At 39.5% G+C, this 14,503-nt stretch overlaps 3 protein-coding genes across 3 annotated transcripts in view; 2 read left to right on the top strand and 1 right to left on the bottom strand.

Annotated features, from left to right (window-relative positions):
* Positions 1–3,210, bottom strand: part of lmtk2 (lemur tail kinase 2) — a 28,360-nt gene extending 25,150 nt beyond the window's left edge. The window contains exon 1 of the mRNA XM_087839768.1: positions 2,641–3,210. Within this exon, the coding sequence (XP_087695894.1) occupies positions 2,641–2,743 (103 nt within the window). The 5' untranslated portion in view covers positions 2,744–3,210. The remainder of the gene's footprint in view (positions 1–2,640) is intronic.
* A 125-nt stretch (positions 3,211–3,335) lies between these two features.
* Positions 3,336–6,950, top strand: pvalb5 (parvalbumin 5). Its single transcript, XM_006791533.3, has 6 exons — positions 3,336–3,471; positions 4,110–4,272; positions 4,838–4,914; positions 5,826–5,958; positions 6,288–6,397; positions 6,661–6,950. The coding sequence occupies exons 3-6, from the start codon at positions 4,854–4,856 to the stop codon at positions 6,681–6,683; spliced, it is 327 nt and encodes a 108-aa protein (XP_006791596.1). The 5' UTR covers positions 3,336–3,471; positions 4,110–4,272; positions 4,838–4,853; the 3' UTR covers positions 6,684–6,950.
* Positions 6,951–11,360: 4,410 nt separating this feature from the next.
* Positions 11,361–13,730, top strand: LOC102780507 (parvalbumin beta-like). Its single transcript, XM_006791534.3, has 5 exons — positions 11,361–11,501; positions 12,294–12,362; positions 12,633–12,765; positions 13,083–13,192; positions 13,436–13,730. The coding sequence occupies exons 2-5, from the start codon at positions 12,302–12,304 to the stop codon at positions 13,459–13,461; spliced, it is 330 nt and encodes a 109-aa protein (XP_006791597.1). The 5' UTR covers positions 11,361–11,501; positions 12,294–12,301; the 3' UTR covers positions 13,462–13,730.
* The last annotated feature ends 773 nt before the right edge of the window (positions 13,731–14,503 follow it).

The following is a 14,503-nucleotide window of genomic DNA, read 5'->3' as shown; positions in this document are numbered from 1 at the left end:
GTGTCCAGCCTACCAAAATTAGTGCAAGAGCGGATCAACAACTCATCCAGTAGTAGGGCTGCCACGATTAGTCGACTAGTCACGATTACGTTGACTAACAAAATCGTCGACGACTGATTTAATAGTCGAGGCGCCATTTGAAGCTTTGTAAGATCACAAAAGACGCAGTGTAATAACGGACTGAAACAGAAGATGGCAGCACTGCATGTACAAGGATGCCAGCTGCCGTTAAACCCCGAAGAAGAAGAAGTAGCTCTGTCCCAGAATTAATAGTGCAGCCCAGCTCAGTTTCCAACAATGGCGGCAGGTAGTTAGTTTTAATATTACTCTTATTATTCTTTCTGGGTCTCAAAATAACCGTTTAACATATTTTCAGGCGACAATGTAACTGTGTAAACCTCAAATATCTGCTCAGTTTATCACGACACCACATATTTTCAAAAGCACTCCGATGTTTTCGGAGACATCTGTTACCCACTAGCTCGATAGCTAGCTGGGGGCAAGGCTCACTAGAGCCCGTGAGAACACCGGACTCCCGGCAAATCGTTTTCAAACCCACCGCCGTCTTTCGCTACTCAGGTTAAACATACATAAGTCACTAACTTAAAAATGTTATTGTTTGGATTTTTTTTTAAGTATTTTATTTGTTCCTGAGTAAATTGGTTTGGCTTTTTAGTTAGCACTTACCTTAAACACTTAAAGCTGTAAGCTAATGATAAGCGCAGATGCATGCTGGTGCAATAAGCTGTATGTTTTACGTCCAATGGATGATGATCTGATTAGTCGACTAATGCAAAAATAATCGGTGACTAGTCAACTATCAAAATAATCGTTTGTGGCAGTCCTATCCAGTAGGTTACAAAAAAACTTAGAACAACATCTAAAAAAGTGCAGGCTTCACTTGGCTCAGCTAAGGTTCGAGTTCATGATTCAACAATAAGAAAGAGAATGGGCACAAATGGCATCCATGAAAGAGTTCTGAGGCCAAAACCATTGCTGACCAAAAATAAAACAAAAGATTATTTCACATTTGCCAAAAAGAAGGTGACGTTTTTGAAAATTTTGCATCCTGTAACATCTGGTGTAAATCAAACACAGCATTTCATAAAAAGAACATTATACTAAGACTCAAACATGGTGATTGTAGTGTGATGCTCTAGGGCTGGTTTGCTGTTTCAGGGCGGCTTGTTGTGATTGATGCAAGCATGAATTCTGCTCTCTAACAGAGATATCCAAAAGAAGAATGTTTGGCCTACAATATGTGCCCTGAAGTTCAAGCACACTTTAGACGGGACAAAGACCTCAAACACATCAGCAAGTCCACCTCTGAATAGTTCAAGAAAAAAAAGGAGGTGGTGATGGTTTTGGAGTAACCTATTTAAAGTCCAGATTTAAAACTGATTGAGAGCCATTTGCATGACCTTAAACAGGCTGTTGATGCTCAAAGACCCTCCAATGTAGCTGAATTAAAACCATTCAGCAAAGAGTGGGCCAAATTTCCACAACAATGCTAAACACTCATTGCCAGTTATTTAATTTTCTGCTGCCAAAAGTGACACAGCCAGTTATAAAGTTTGGAGGACAATTAGTTTTTCACATAGCTCCTTGCATTGGTAAACTTTTCCCTTAATAAATGGAAAAGCCAAATTTAACAATTGCAAAATAATTTATATTTATTTCAGTTATTTTATTTGGTGACCTGAAACATTTAAGTGTGAAAAATATGCAAAAAGAAAAAAACAAATCAGGAAGGGGGCAAATATTTTTTTCATAGCACTGTAACATTTAATGACTGCTCAAAGTATTATGGAATCTTGAATATTCCATCTCAACTGATTATTTAAGAAGATGATTGTTTCACATTTCTATTTCTTTGGTGATTTGTGACTGTGCAAATATGAAATAGTCACATTAGTAACCTAATAACACAGTTTTCTTCCGTTTTTACAGCTGTGTCCTGAACAGAAGACTCTCTTAATTACTACATTAAGTGTTTTTAATAAGATAGCAACTGTTTTCTTCAAAGAACACATACAATTCGTGAGGCCCCAACCATAACAGGACCCTTTATTTGGGTGAAATATTACACTGTAGTCATCGAAGCAGGTTAATCAAGGTTCACTTTAGAACCAGAAACATTATTTCCATGCGGGTAGGCCACCATCCACCTTGTGCCTTAAACTTGTTTACATCAACACCTAGACCAATCCCAGTAAAAGGTTAACATCTATGTACCTGGAAGCAACAACACACACATCACTGGTTTCTGCTGTTAAATATTAATCAGAAATAAACCTGCAGCAATAAATTAGTGTTTTTCCGAGAATAGTTAAAGGAAACGTCTGTGTTGATCATTGTGCTATTTGGCCGAGTCGTGACAATGACCTGCAGTTATTCATCATTATTAAACAAACTACGGAAAGACCAGAACCGATATTCTGATAACTCTGTGATCAACTAAACAAACAAGTATGACAACCCGTCCATTGAAAACACTCCTGTCTGGATAACCGGAAATACAGTTCAAGCTGGTGTGTTGTTAGCTTTTAGCTTCGTATTAGCACCAGCTACCAATTTCAGCAAAACAGCCTCTCATGTGGACAAACACAACACACTTTACCTGTGAATCAGTTGCCTTACCTGATTTCTGACCATACTGAAGAGGGGCGCCTTCAGACAGTCCCAAAACCGATAGAAAAATCCCAAAGCTCAGCAACAAAACATATACACGGCGGTTCTCCATCCTTATAGCTTAGCTAACAAAATGTTAGCTACGTGAAATCAAATAAATGGCTGATTTAAAAAAGGCTTAAGTGTTTTAAACATTGAATAGCAGCTTCGCGTCAGCCTAGGCTACATAAACGAGCACATTTTGTGTCTGTTTTTGCGTCTGGCTATTCGCCAGCTAACTAGCTTTAGCTATCGATGCTAAGAGTTTCAGCTGACGACAGCAAACGCCGCTACCACACGCAGTGGTCGGGTATCCATGGAGACAGAGGGGGCGGTCACCTTTCGCGGCCTCTCATATTTAGTGTCTGTACTTTAGTGTTACCTAAATGAACACAACAACGGGAATTTCAATCGCTATAGCCCCTGACTATCATGAAGAACCTCTCCTCCAAAGCGCCATGTTCCTGTACACCGTGACGTCACCGAAAGTGGGCCGTGAAACTTCAAGGAATTGACAGCCGCCTAAACCAATTACAAGGGACAATTCCGTCGCGTTGAACTCCCACAGCCAATCGGGTTCGAGCTTTATTCTCAGTCAGTTAAATCCAGTGATTTGTATCAAAGCTGAAGAAAGCTTTCTGCATTCAGTCAGTCGCCAACCATGTGAGGCACGTAAAAGTGGTTATGAAAGAAGACCTCTCTATATAAAATGTTTATATCCGTGTTTACGGCAAGCTATAAACTACAAAAATGTATGAATGTATTTGACGAGTGATGCTACGTTTAGGACCTTTATTATGAGTATGTGTGGTTTTATTCGTTGTTTTTGTTTTATTGTGAGTATGAATTTCATATAAATATGGCTCGTTGTTAGATTTTCATGGAAAACCAAACATAGAAATAGCCTAAACAAAATATGTCCCCAAAGCCACCATCAAGACTAAATGCATGTAGATATTGCTGTAAACCTGTAATTCCTATGTAATCCATAGGATGAGTTGTATATGTTATTTTACGTATTACTTGGAATACTGGTATGAAATTATTTGTAATACAATCTCGCCTGTATTTTAATTCATTTTTTTTATTCAGCATGTTGTGCTCAAGAACGCATAAAAATCACATGATCTGTTAAGACTGACTTCATTGCATGTTTTAAAACTTGCCACATAGGTGTAATAAAATCAAGGACAACTACCATTTTCACTTGAGTGTACCTGATTGTATAATCCTTATTAATTTCCCTACAAATGTACTGCAATACTACAGCACCAACATAGCAGCTGTGGTAGTAAAATAGATAAATTGCAGAAAAATGCATGTTTATGATGATCAGATGTGTTGGGATGTGAATATGTTCTTACTGTGTTTTGGTCATGGATGCAAGTTCACAAAACAGTATGAATGGGAGAATTATCTGCTCTGATTAACTGATGAAGGGGGAGGAGGCAGTCGGTGGCGTGAAGGAAATCTCCCTTGGTTTGAGGACAGATACGTCAGGTTGCTTCTTGCACTCAGGATCACGAAGCTGTAAGAGAGTGTTGGTCGCTTACAAGCACAAAGCAAGAGCAACGGAGATCTCCAAACCTCACCCGAAGCACGGTAAGTACCACTTTTTCTGCAAATTCAAGTGCAGTTTTTCTGCAAATTCTTTGTGCGCTGATAGCTGTGTGTCACTGTTTTGTGAATCTTTAGTCCTCTAGCTTTAAGAGAGGGGGGATATAAATGTTTAAATGTAGGAAGACAAAAAAATAAAATGTTAGGACCTATTTGTGATTACCTTTTCAGTTACCTGCAACATCCTTTGTGGAAAAATGAATGTGTTTAACATTAGAAAACCAAAATCCAATTCACATACGATGCTAAAATGATACCACACAATGAATATTTTTCCTACTCTGGAGCCTATGTTATTTATATAATAATTTTACTTTATTGTTAAAATGGTACAGCCCTGTCCTGCTGATAAAAGGTCCCACTCAGCTCTCTTTTTGACTGTGCTGATCTATCAGAAAAATGCCCACGTAGGTGATGATAATGTTTAACCTATCCACAAGTCCTGCTTTTCTTTGACAGTTGCAGCTATCTGGCAGCAGAAAACGCCCCCAGCAGTTCAATTTAGTGTCACTTTGCATTTCTTCCATGCATGTGTATGTGTATCCCTCAGGCAGCCACAGAGGACCATGGCATTTGCAGGGATGTTGAGCGACGAGGACATACAGGCTGCGGTCCAGGCTTGTCAAGGTGAGTCAGACAGCGCACACTAAAACTTGCATCCAAGAAAAATACACACTTTGCAAGCATCTAATTGTGAACATAAGAACACGTACTTTACAGCAAGGGAATATAGGTCCATTCACATATACACAGCACACACAGAGGTGCTTATTAAACCCACTCCCACAGGGGATACCTGTATCATGTGATTTTCACAGTGGGGACAGGGTACCTGCAGGTAACCAGGCAGCCATGTGGCAGGAGAGTAGCTTCCAAAGTGGTTGTGTTGAGCATTAACACATAGAACACCAAATCACACAAGCTGTAAAGTCCTCACATCCAAAATCACTTAAATATTTATCTCTAGAAATTATGTCCGCATGACGAGGCAGACAAAGCTCGACTGATCTGATGAAAATCAAATGTCAGTGCTTTCATACCCTTAATTCAACAAAACCCGCCTGTTAGTAATGTTTTAGGCAAAATAGCATTTAGAAGATTTTTGTTTTATTAATCAGAAGTGTTAAACTCGACTACAGTATGTGCAAGTCTTTTTCAGAAAAGTCCTTTGAAATTATTTGAAGGTAGCTTGTACCAGAAGAATTCCACTATGACTGTAAATAAAAGGCTTTTAACATTTGCATTAGACCTATGGGCCATATCCATTGTGCTTTGCCTGCTTTAATGGCATAATGACATAGCCTGTAATGGTATAAGACGGTGATGTGCCACAGGGTGTATATTGGTAAATGTCATTGGTTGAAGAATGAAAGTCATCTGAGCGAATAAGTTAATGCGACATGTCTATTCAGTCTCCCGTCGTTCTTTCTTTCTTTCTTGTCATTGTGTGATTGACCTCTTATTCCCATGTGTCTGTTTTTCTTCCTCTCTTCCTCTCTCAACTATGTGTGTGTCTGTGTGTACGTGATCCAACGTAGCTCCAGGCACATTCAACTTCAAGTCATTCTTTGAACAAGTTGGACTGACTGGCTTATCTGAAGCAGACAGGAGAAAAGTGTTTACAGTCCTGGACCAAGACAAGAGTGGATACATCGAAGAGGAGGAGCTCAAGTAAGGATGGAGTGAATGTGTGTGTGTGTGGCTGAAAGACTTGAGCAGGAGCACATGGTGGTACAGATGGAGTGTGTGTATTTGCTTGTGCATGTGTGTTACATCTGCAGTTTGTCTTAACTGTCCCTCATGATGGGCCTCAGGCAGAGGTCACTGTATGAATGGAGCAGCCTTTCCGCTTTGCATGAATTGACTGATACATGAATTGAGTGAGTGAGGAGGACTGGGACAACTGAAAAAGGCTTAGAGGTGAAGAAAAGGCATCAGCAGAGATACAGTCTGAACTTACTGCTTCTATGTTTTTTTTTATTTTTATGTCTACCCTTCAGACTATTTCTTCAGAATTTCTCTCCGGGGGCCAGAGAGCTGACTGTGGCTGAAACCAAAGCTCTGATGGCGTCTGGGGATAAAGACGGTGATGGCAAGATTGGAATAGAAGGTGAGTGTTTGTAAAACATCTAGGAGAGCTGTTAGCAGATGTGAAATCAGAGCAATTAGTGCTGAGGAGCTGTCCACCACTTAGTGCTGAAATTCTAGTCTTAAAAAAAAAAAAAAAACTGATGCAAATAAACTTCTGCTCTCCAACAAGTTAAAAAAAAGAAAACAAAAGATTTCTTGTTTGTTGAGTCATCTTGCTTAACTGTAATGCTGCATGACAACCACAATTCAACTTTTGGCTGTCTCTGTTTTTTCCCCACACAGAGTTCTGTGATCTCCTGAAGTAAAGAGAAATTACATACACATACGACCGAGGCTGTCTACCCTTGTTCTGAATAATGGATTTGCAATGGAGATCTTGACTTTCTGGATTGTTTCATGCAAAGACCAAAAACCTCACAAAATCTGTACCTGCCTGCTGCTCTCCCTGTTCATGTGATGCAACGTGTATAAGATGTTTAGTAGACAGATGACCAAAGTTGGATGTTAAACATGTTTGTGTTTAATCAATCAGGTACCTTGAATCAATAAATGTAGACAATTAAAGTAGTAAACTTACTCTTTGCTTGTCTTGTTTTTATATATACATATAAACTTAAATAGATGCAAATAGATGCATTAAGCATTACATACTATTCATTCATATTCAATGACTTCACATAGCTCAGGTCAGGTTTAGAACTGAGTCAAAAATTGCTTCATAATAAGTATCTACAACAATCTATTTAGAATGTATAAATTGCATTCTGCTCTTATGTTAATACTTTAATAAATAATACTAAATTGGTAATATTTCAGAGGTCAGGGAGGAGAAGAAGAAGAAGAAAAACATCTATTTTCACAAAATATCATGTTGTGTTTTACCTCAGTCAAGAAGATGTAGCACTGCTTTATTATGTTTTATGTTTTATTAAAAGTGAAAATTAGATAGTATCTATCTATTTATCTATTCTATGTATAGCAATTACAACCCTTAAACCTCCTAATTTCTTACAATTACCATTTATCAACATTAGTTCAATATTAATTATCACTTAGAGCACAAAACTTGCGTATTGCAAACTAGCCTGTGCATTTAAAGCAGTGGAAGGAAATGTTGTGTGTGGAGGATTTTCTCTTTATGACTTTATAATCTTATGACTCTCCAACCCTCTTCTGATCTCTGTTTTAATCTCAGTTTGCTGCATTCTAATGTGATTATGAGAATAATGAAAATAATGAAAAATTATTTTCATTATTTTTCTTACATTCTGGATACTTGAAGCACAATCAACAAGGGACAGTTACACAATGTATTTGGATTTATATAGCACTTTTCTGGCCTTACTGACTGCTCAAAGTAATTTGGACTGTAGGAGACAGCCCCTCCCAATTGCAATGGAGTTGGTCAAACATGCAAACAGGATTTCAACCAGGAACCTTCATGCTGTAAGCTGATAGTACTAATGCTCAGAAACCCCACTCCTCTAGTTCACATCCTGTATCTGTGACCGAGCACCATCTCTCATCCTTTTGTGTACCTTATACACATTTATACTGTTTAGAGCTTCCCCATGTTCCATGAACAACATACAATTTTTAACATTTTTATTTTTATATATTTTGGATGACTTTGAGAAAAGTAACCAAATTTCAGGTTAAAAATGAAAATATATGAAATTTAGGTTCTTATTCTGCTGTCTCCCTCATCACAAAGGGTCGCTCTGCATGTTTGAGTTTGCAGTTTGATGCCGGACACCCTGACACAATCCCAAAGAGGTTTATGTGTCTCTGGTCGGAATCAAACCAGCTACCTACTGCTTGAGAAGGTGAATTTGTCACCGTTATATTATTTGATCCAAACAGTATGCAAGGGCTAAGTGTAAGTATGCAAGGGGGGAACTAGTTGAGAAAAATAAAAGGCACTGTCGCAAAACGGCCGGAGGCCGAGCACCAAAAATCAAACCCACGTGCAGGAAACCCAAGGCGGAGGCAGAGTAAAGTGTTTAACAAAGGTTTATTAACTAACCAAAATGACGTTCACGTTAGTACTTGATTTAAGGCTTGATATATGGGGCGTGAGGGTCTTGGCCAGGGGAGAGGGACAAGCAAGTGGACAGGTCCAAGAAAGCAACGGCAGCTGCTGGTGATTAGGTAAGTACTGGAAGAGAGGAGAGCAGTGTTAGAGCGGTAGCCAATGAGGAGTTCTGGAGAGAGTGGAAGCTATGAAAATCTTCGTCTTACTGTGCAGGTGGGAGATGGAAGCATTGAGGGAGAGGTGGTGCGGTCCAGGTTGGTTAGGTGGTGTGTGGCAGCTGTCCTGAGTGGTGAAGGTCCCGAGGTGGTGTAAGGGCAGGAGGGCAGGCAGGTGAGGCAAGGAGATGATTCTGAGAGCTGCTTAACCAGATTTCCAAGATGAGTGGTTCAGTATGATGGAGTTTTCCTGGAGTAACTAGAACACGAGATTACAAGGTTAGTAGAGTACTTGAGATTCATGAACATGAAGCGTGAGGCCTGGTTACCAATATAGGGTAGTTGACGAACTGGCGAGGAAGCAGTGTCAGCAAGCAGCTTAAATCTCCAACCTGATTGCCTCAATCAGCTTCAGGTGAGGGGGGCTGTAGGCTCTGCCCATGGGTGGATACCAGGGAGGTCCAGACCTTCAATGGAATTTTACAGCCACACACCCAGACCATGACAGGCAAAACTTTTGAAACCGCCATAGGTTGAAAATTAATCATTATAAGTTATTTTGTGAACTTGGAAAACTAACTAAGATCAACTAAAAAATATGAAACTATCTGGAATTAACACTGAAACTAATAAAAAAACAAAACAAAAAACAAAAAATCTTCAAATAAAAAAACAACTGAAATGGGAAACAAATCTGGGCAGGAAGTTAGGCTAAACAGATTTTTTATTTTTTATTTTTTATTTTTTAAAAATAAAAAGTCAAACCAAAATGAAAATGAAAAAATATTTAAAAATAACAATTCTACTGCTGATCTACTTTACCATGCAACAATCTCTAGACTTTACAGAGCATGGACCTAAAAAAATATCCAGTGAGCAGCGCTTCTCTGGGTAAAAATGCTTTATTGATGTCAGACTTCAGAGGAAAATGACCAAACTGCTTTAAGTTGATAGCAAGGCAACAGAAAAACCTACAGCCAAGTATGCAGAAGAGCATCTCTGAACATAAACCTTGAAGCAGATGAAGCAGAAGACCACAGAGGTACCGCTCCTGTCACCTAAAACAGGACACTGAGGCTACGATTCACACAGGCTTACCAAAACTGGACAACAGAAGTTTGGAAAAAGGTTGCCTAGTCTGATGAGTTGTGTCGTAACATTTAGATGGTATACTGTCAGAATTTGGCATAAGCCACGAAAACATGAATCCATCAAATCCAGTGGTTGTGCTGATGGTGGTGGTGTAAATCTGTGGGGGATATTTTCTGAGGATCAGTTGAAACACCACAGCCTGCTTGCCAGTACTGTTGCTGTCATCTGAAACTTGCTCCTTTAACATGACAATGATTTCACTCTACTCAAATGGTCACTGCATCCCCATTGGGATTTAGAGAAAATCCAAAAAGGTGAATGAAAAGAATTGCATCATGGATGTGAAACAGACAAATCTGCAGCAGCTGTGCAATGCTATCATATCAATATGGACCAATATCTCTGCAGTCCAACCCAGTATTAGCAAGGTGTGCCTAATAGTGTGTATAATGCAGGTTCTGAGAGAGCCAATGTTTTACTTTATTAAACTGATATCCAGTATTTCCATTAAACATGAAATATTTATGATAAAGTTGCTTCTTCCAATGCTTTTACTTAAAACTGCTTGCCTAAAACTGGGATCTAACCAAAGAACACTACCATGGATCTGACATTTAAGAATATCCTGATTTTGAGTCACTGCTGTAGACTCACTAGCACAAGTTCAGTTTGACCAGACAGAAAGAAAAGAAAAGAAAAGAAAGACTGACTACACAGAACTACCAGACTGAGATCAGCAGTCTTTGGTTTAAGCTTTATAAGGATGTTATTCACAGACACATGCTGGTGTAACTACTGAGGATAGCATGGAAAACTGTCATGCTTGCAATCATACAGCATGTAAAAAAATAGGCCTCAAAGTCTCAACCCTGATAAGGTGGTGGTTTAGTTTGAAACTCAACACTTCATGAAGAGTTCAGATGAACCTCGTGTATACTGTGCTGTAGCTTATACTTTAGGTATAGGTAGTTAATGTTACAGGACAGCATATAGGCAGAGGCTGCACATGTCTATCATCTGAGACCATCTTGCCTGGTGTTGCAACTCCAGAGGCAAGAATAGAAAGCCTGACACCAATAAATAAGAAACTCTTAATAATATAAGGAAAAAAGATTGCATTTATGTAAAATAACCTGGAATTTGTGTAAATCTAGTTATAAGTCGCCCAAGAGCCACAGCCACTCTGCAACCATGAGTATTAAATATTGCTGGAAAGATTTATCATAAAACAGCTCTGTTAATGGACTGTATGGACTCACTGTGGGTTTATATAGCATGTGATTGGAGTATATGACGCCAGAAAAAACATGGTAGAAATAAACACTATCAGCCAATCAGAAGTCTAAAAGGCATAGGAGAAAATGGCTCTGTGATCATATTGACATGGAAATAAAAAATAAAGGTGTTTTAAAAGGCAGTCCTTTCCAGTGGTCTTCTCTTCATAGTGAAGGCTTATAGTGACGTTAATAAAGGTTATCCTGTATCAGTTCCTTTAATTTATGCTCGTAGAGGAAACGTTCTGAATCAAAATCAGCATGCTGGCAATAAATCATATAGGTGCAACATGGCCAGTGAAGTCGGGTAGCAGCGGGCCTGCTCGAGTTACACATGTCTAGCTATAGGCCTCACTCACACATGGTAGCATCCTCATTTGTTCACCTAAAAATAGGTTTGGACTACTAGACACATTTTTTCGAAACCCATGGATCTTGGTACCTGATACTGAGACGCAAAGGTCTGTAAATGGTGTTGCTCAAGGATATATAAGAGAGAGGGAAAGGGGATTCGTGGCATTCACTCGAGTCCGCCTAGGTTTTCACTCGCCTCAACGCAGCGCAAAGGTGAGTGCGGGGATGCGGACGAACACTTCTACACTGGAAGGGGGGAAAGGGGATTCAGACAAGGAGATCCACGTGGACTATAAACTATAGAGAGAATTGGAACAAACATAGCCAACAACTTCATGGACCACAGGATAATTCAATTAGCGCGCAAAGGAGGCTAAAATATTTCAGAAGAGCGCCGTTTGTGGATGAATATTGTTATTTACATTATCTCTTTTAACGGGATAAAAGAAATGCTATGATCACACACCTAGGGTTATTGGCGCGCTTGACGTCACTGGTGCTTTGTTTATTTGTGTCAGTGATTCATGTTGCCGTGATTTGGTCTCTCGGTGGAAGCATCCTCTATTTAGTGCCATAGCAGCGAAACGCTTTGGGATACACAGTCAGTGCCGTGTTGTGATTAAACATCCGGAGGCGAAGAGCAGCTCTTAAGAGTAGTTGTTTATATTAATCAGGACGGGTAGAGCTGCATGGTAGACTTTGGATTAAGGAAATGAGTTGATTCGTGACCAACATAAAGAAAAAGGGGGGCTTTGCTTTATTGTGGATTAATTCTTGTTTAAGCTTTTGACCACTAATGTCTGATTTTACCCTTCCTGTGTTTTATTTATGATTACTCACATCATCTAGTTAGGTTCACTGTAATGTAGTCAAAACAAAATAGGTCAAATTGTCCAGTTAAGTTGGAGAATTTAAAAATGATCTATAATACAATAGTATGACCACTGCATAGGACTTATAATGACCATACTAATCCAGTTATCTTGTCTTTTTTCCCTCTCTAAGATTAAAAAATGGCCTTTGCTGGTGTCCTCAATGAAGCTGAGGTGAAAGCAGCTCTGGATGGCTGCGCAGGTGAGCATTCATTATCATTATTTCATCACACAGTGAACAAGCTGTTCTAGTTTTTCATTATTCATTTAACTTTGTTGAACATTTTACTGCTATTTGATTCAAAACACCAACAAGTGATGCAACTTGGCTTCAATCAGAAAGCAGTAAAGTCTCAGTTTCACATTGTGTCGTATAAACAGTCACAGTTATCGTATTGCATTAACACTGAAGTCCTGACTTGTGCTTGCGCAGACTTGCTGGGCGCTAATTGAGTTAAAATGTGTGTTCTAGCTGCTGACTCCTTCGACTACAAGAAGTTCTTCCAGGCCAGCGGCCTGGCTGCAAAAAGTGCCGATGATGTGAAGAACGCCTTCAAAATCATTGACCAGGACAACAGCGGCTTCATTGAGGAGGAGGAGCTGAAGTAAGTAATTCCAGCAGTTCACACTTAATGCTGGCATCTCATACTTGCAAGCCTAAGTGGTCCAGAGTATTCACGATCTTATCAGTGTGATTTGTGTCATTTATTTATAGACTTGGGCTTTAGTCTACAAGTAAAGTAATATAGTAACTATTGCTAAGGAAGCCCCCAAAAAGAAGCTGTCGATGACTTTCTTATGAATCATTTGGTTGACACATCTATTTAAGTCTTAAAATCTCACACATGAAAACATAGAAAACCAAAGGGTTCACAAGAAAATAATAAATAATAACTGCTGCTTTTTTTTGTCCACACGCCAGGCTGTTCCTGCAGAACTTCTCTGCTACTGCCAGAGCACTCACTGACAAGGAGACCAAGGCTTTCCTCAACGCTGGTGACAGTGATGGTGATGGCAAGATCGGAATTGATGGTGAGGGTTCTTTGTGGAGCATGGTGCACTTTCCTACAGATCTTCAGTTTAGCAGAACACATCATATATATGAAGTGTTACCCACAGAGCCTACATGAATCAGATGTTAGAAACAAGCTTAAGTTTTTAACATCCATTCACATACCCTTAGTCAGAGAATGGCTCCTGTCAGTTTAAACTATACCACTAACCTGAATCCACTTTGTTCCCAATACTAATGGCAGTTCTATTCTACTTTCACAGAGTTTGCTGCCCTTGTAAAGGCATAAATTTCCATTGACCAAGATCCACTTCTTTTCATGGAACTGTGAACTCCTTGCAAGATTCACTAATCATCAGCTGAAAGAATATTTTTTATACCTTATTTATGAGTTGCCTGTGGACTGTTTCTCAACATGGAGCACATATTTTACTGATACTGTTATTCAGATGTGTTAAATGTTCTGAAAAAATGACTTGTGCAAACTGTACAACATCATCTGCACTTTTTGAGGAAGAGTGAAAAACCAGGAATAAATACTCTTTTGGTGTAAAGTCATCTCGTTCAGGTCCGTCGTTTTTGCATGGTCAACCAAAACCCTCTCTATTCACACAGACGTAGCTATGCCAACACAATGGTTTGAGGAAGTGGTCGTTTCAAATTAGTTGTTGATTTGCCAGGGTGTTTGAATACTCCGGAGGTGTTGAGTGACGGTTTAAACAACATGCCCAGCACTTGTTTGGATAATTGGTTAATGAGATAGTGGCTGGACTCTGGCCATGGACTGGGAAATGCTGTGGGATGTGCCCATGGGGCTTTGCTCACATGCTTCTGGGATCTTAGGGAGGTTTGCAATGGATAGCTGCCACACTGTCTCTTCCAAGGTCTCCTCCTCCACCAACTGCTGCATAGTCAATTAAATGATGTGCTGTGGCAACAGGAGTTCTATTAACAGTCACTGTTGCATCAGCAGGAACTTTTAACACACTGAACCCACTGCACAGATGCACATCTACATCAGCCGAAGGTCTTTAATACATTATTTAATTTCTATCACCACCTGGTGTGTACCTCATTTTGAGGAAGAAAATATTCCTCAAAATAAGCCTGGAATGGAATTTTGAACAGCTCAGTTTCCATATTAAGGTCAAATTACGATCCCAATGTAAGCTAAGAATTCAGCATTATGTAAACCTCAAGCTTATCAGATGACGCCATAACGTTATTACTGTCTAACAGCAGGGGAATCAGAAATAGTCTAAGTGATAGCAGTCTGCAGTTTCCTCACGCTTGCTAGGCTTACGCCACAGAACAGTGCTGCCTCCTACAGG

Source organism: Neolamprologus brichardi, chromosome 4 (genome assembly GCF_056152115.1).
Source record: "Neolamprologus brichardi isolate AB-2024 chromosome 4, ASM5615211v1, whole genome shotgun sequence".
NCBI classification, from domain to species: Eukaryota; Metazoa; Chordata; class Actinopteri; order Cichliformes; family Cichlidae; genus Neolamprologus; species Neolamprologus brichardi.
Note: the sequence above shows the minus strand (reverse complement) of the source record. Positions and strands in the feature narration are given on the sequence as shown.

What these genes read in the sequence shown, in the direction of transcription:
- pvalb5 (XM_006791533.3), top strand. Translation starts at nt 4,854, where the DNA reads ATGGCATTTGCAGGGATGTTGAGCGACGAGGACATACAGGCTGCGGTC. An exon ending in TGCGGTCCAGGCTTGTCAAG is followed by an intron (nt 4,915 to 5,825) that starts GTGAGTCAGACA and finishes GATCCAACGTAG; the next exon opens with CTCCAGGCACATTCAACTTC. An exon ending in ATCGAAGAGGAGGAGCTCAA is followed by an intron (nt 5,959 to 6,287) that starts GTAAGGATGGAG and finishes TCTACCCTTCAG; the next exon opens with ACTATTTCTTCAGAATTTCT.
- LOC102780507 (XM_006791534.3), top strand. Translation starts at nt 12,302, where the DNA reads ATGGCCTTTGCTGGTGTCCTCAATGAAGCTGAGGTGAAAGCAGCTCTG. An exon ending in AGCTCTGGATGGCTGCGCAG is followed by an intron (nt 12,363 to 12,632) that starts GTGAGCATTCAT and finishes TGTGTGTTCTAG; the next exon opens with CTGCTGACTCCTTCGACTAC. An exon ending in TGGCAAGATCGGAATTGATG is followed by an intron (nt 13,193 to 13,435) that starts GTGAGGGTTCTT and finishes CTACTTTCACAG; the next exon opens with AGTTTGCTGCCCTTGTAAAG.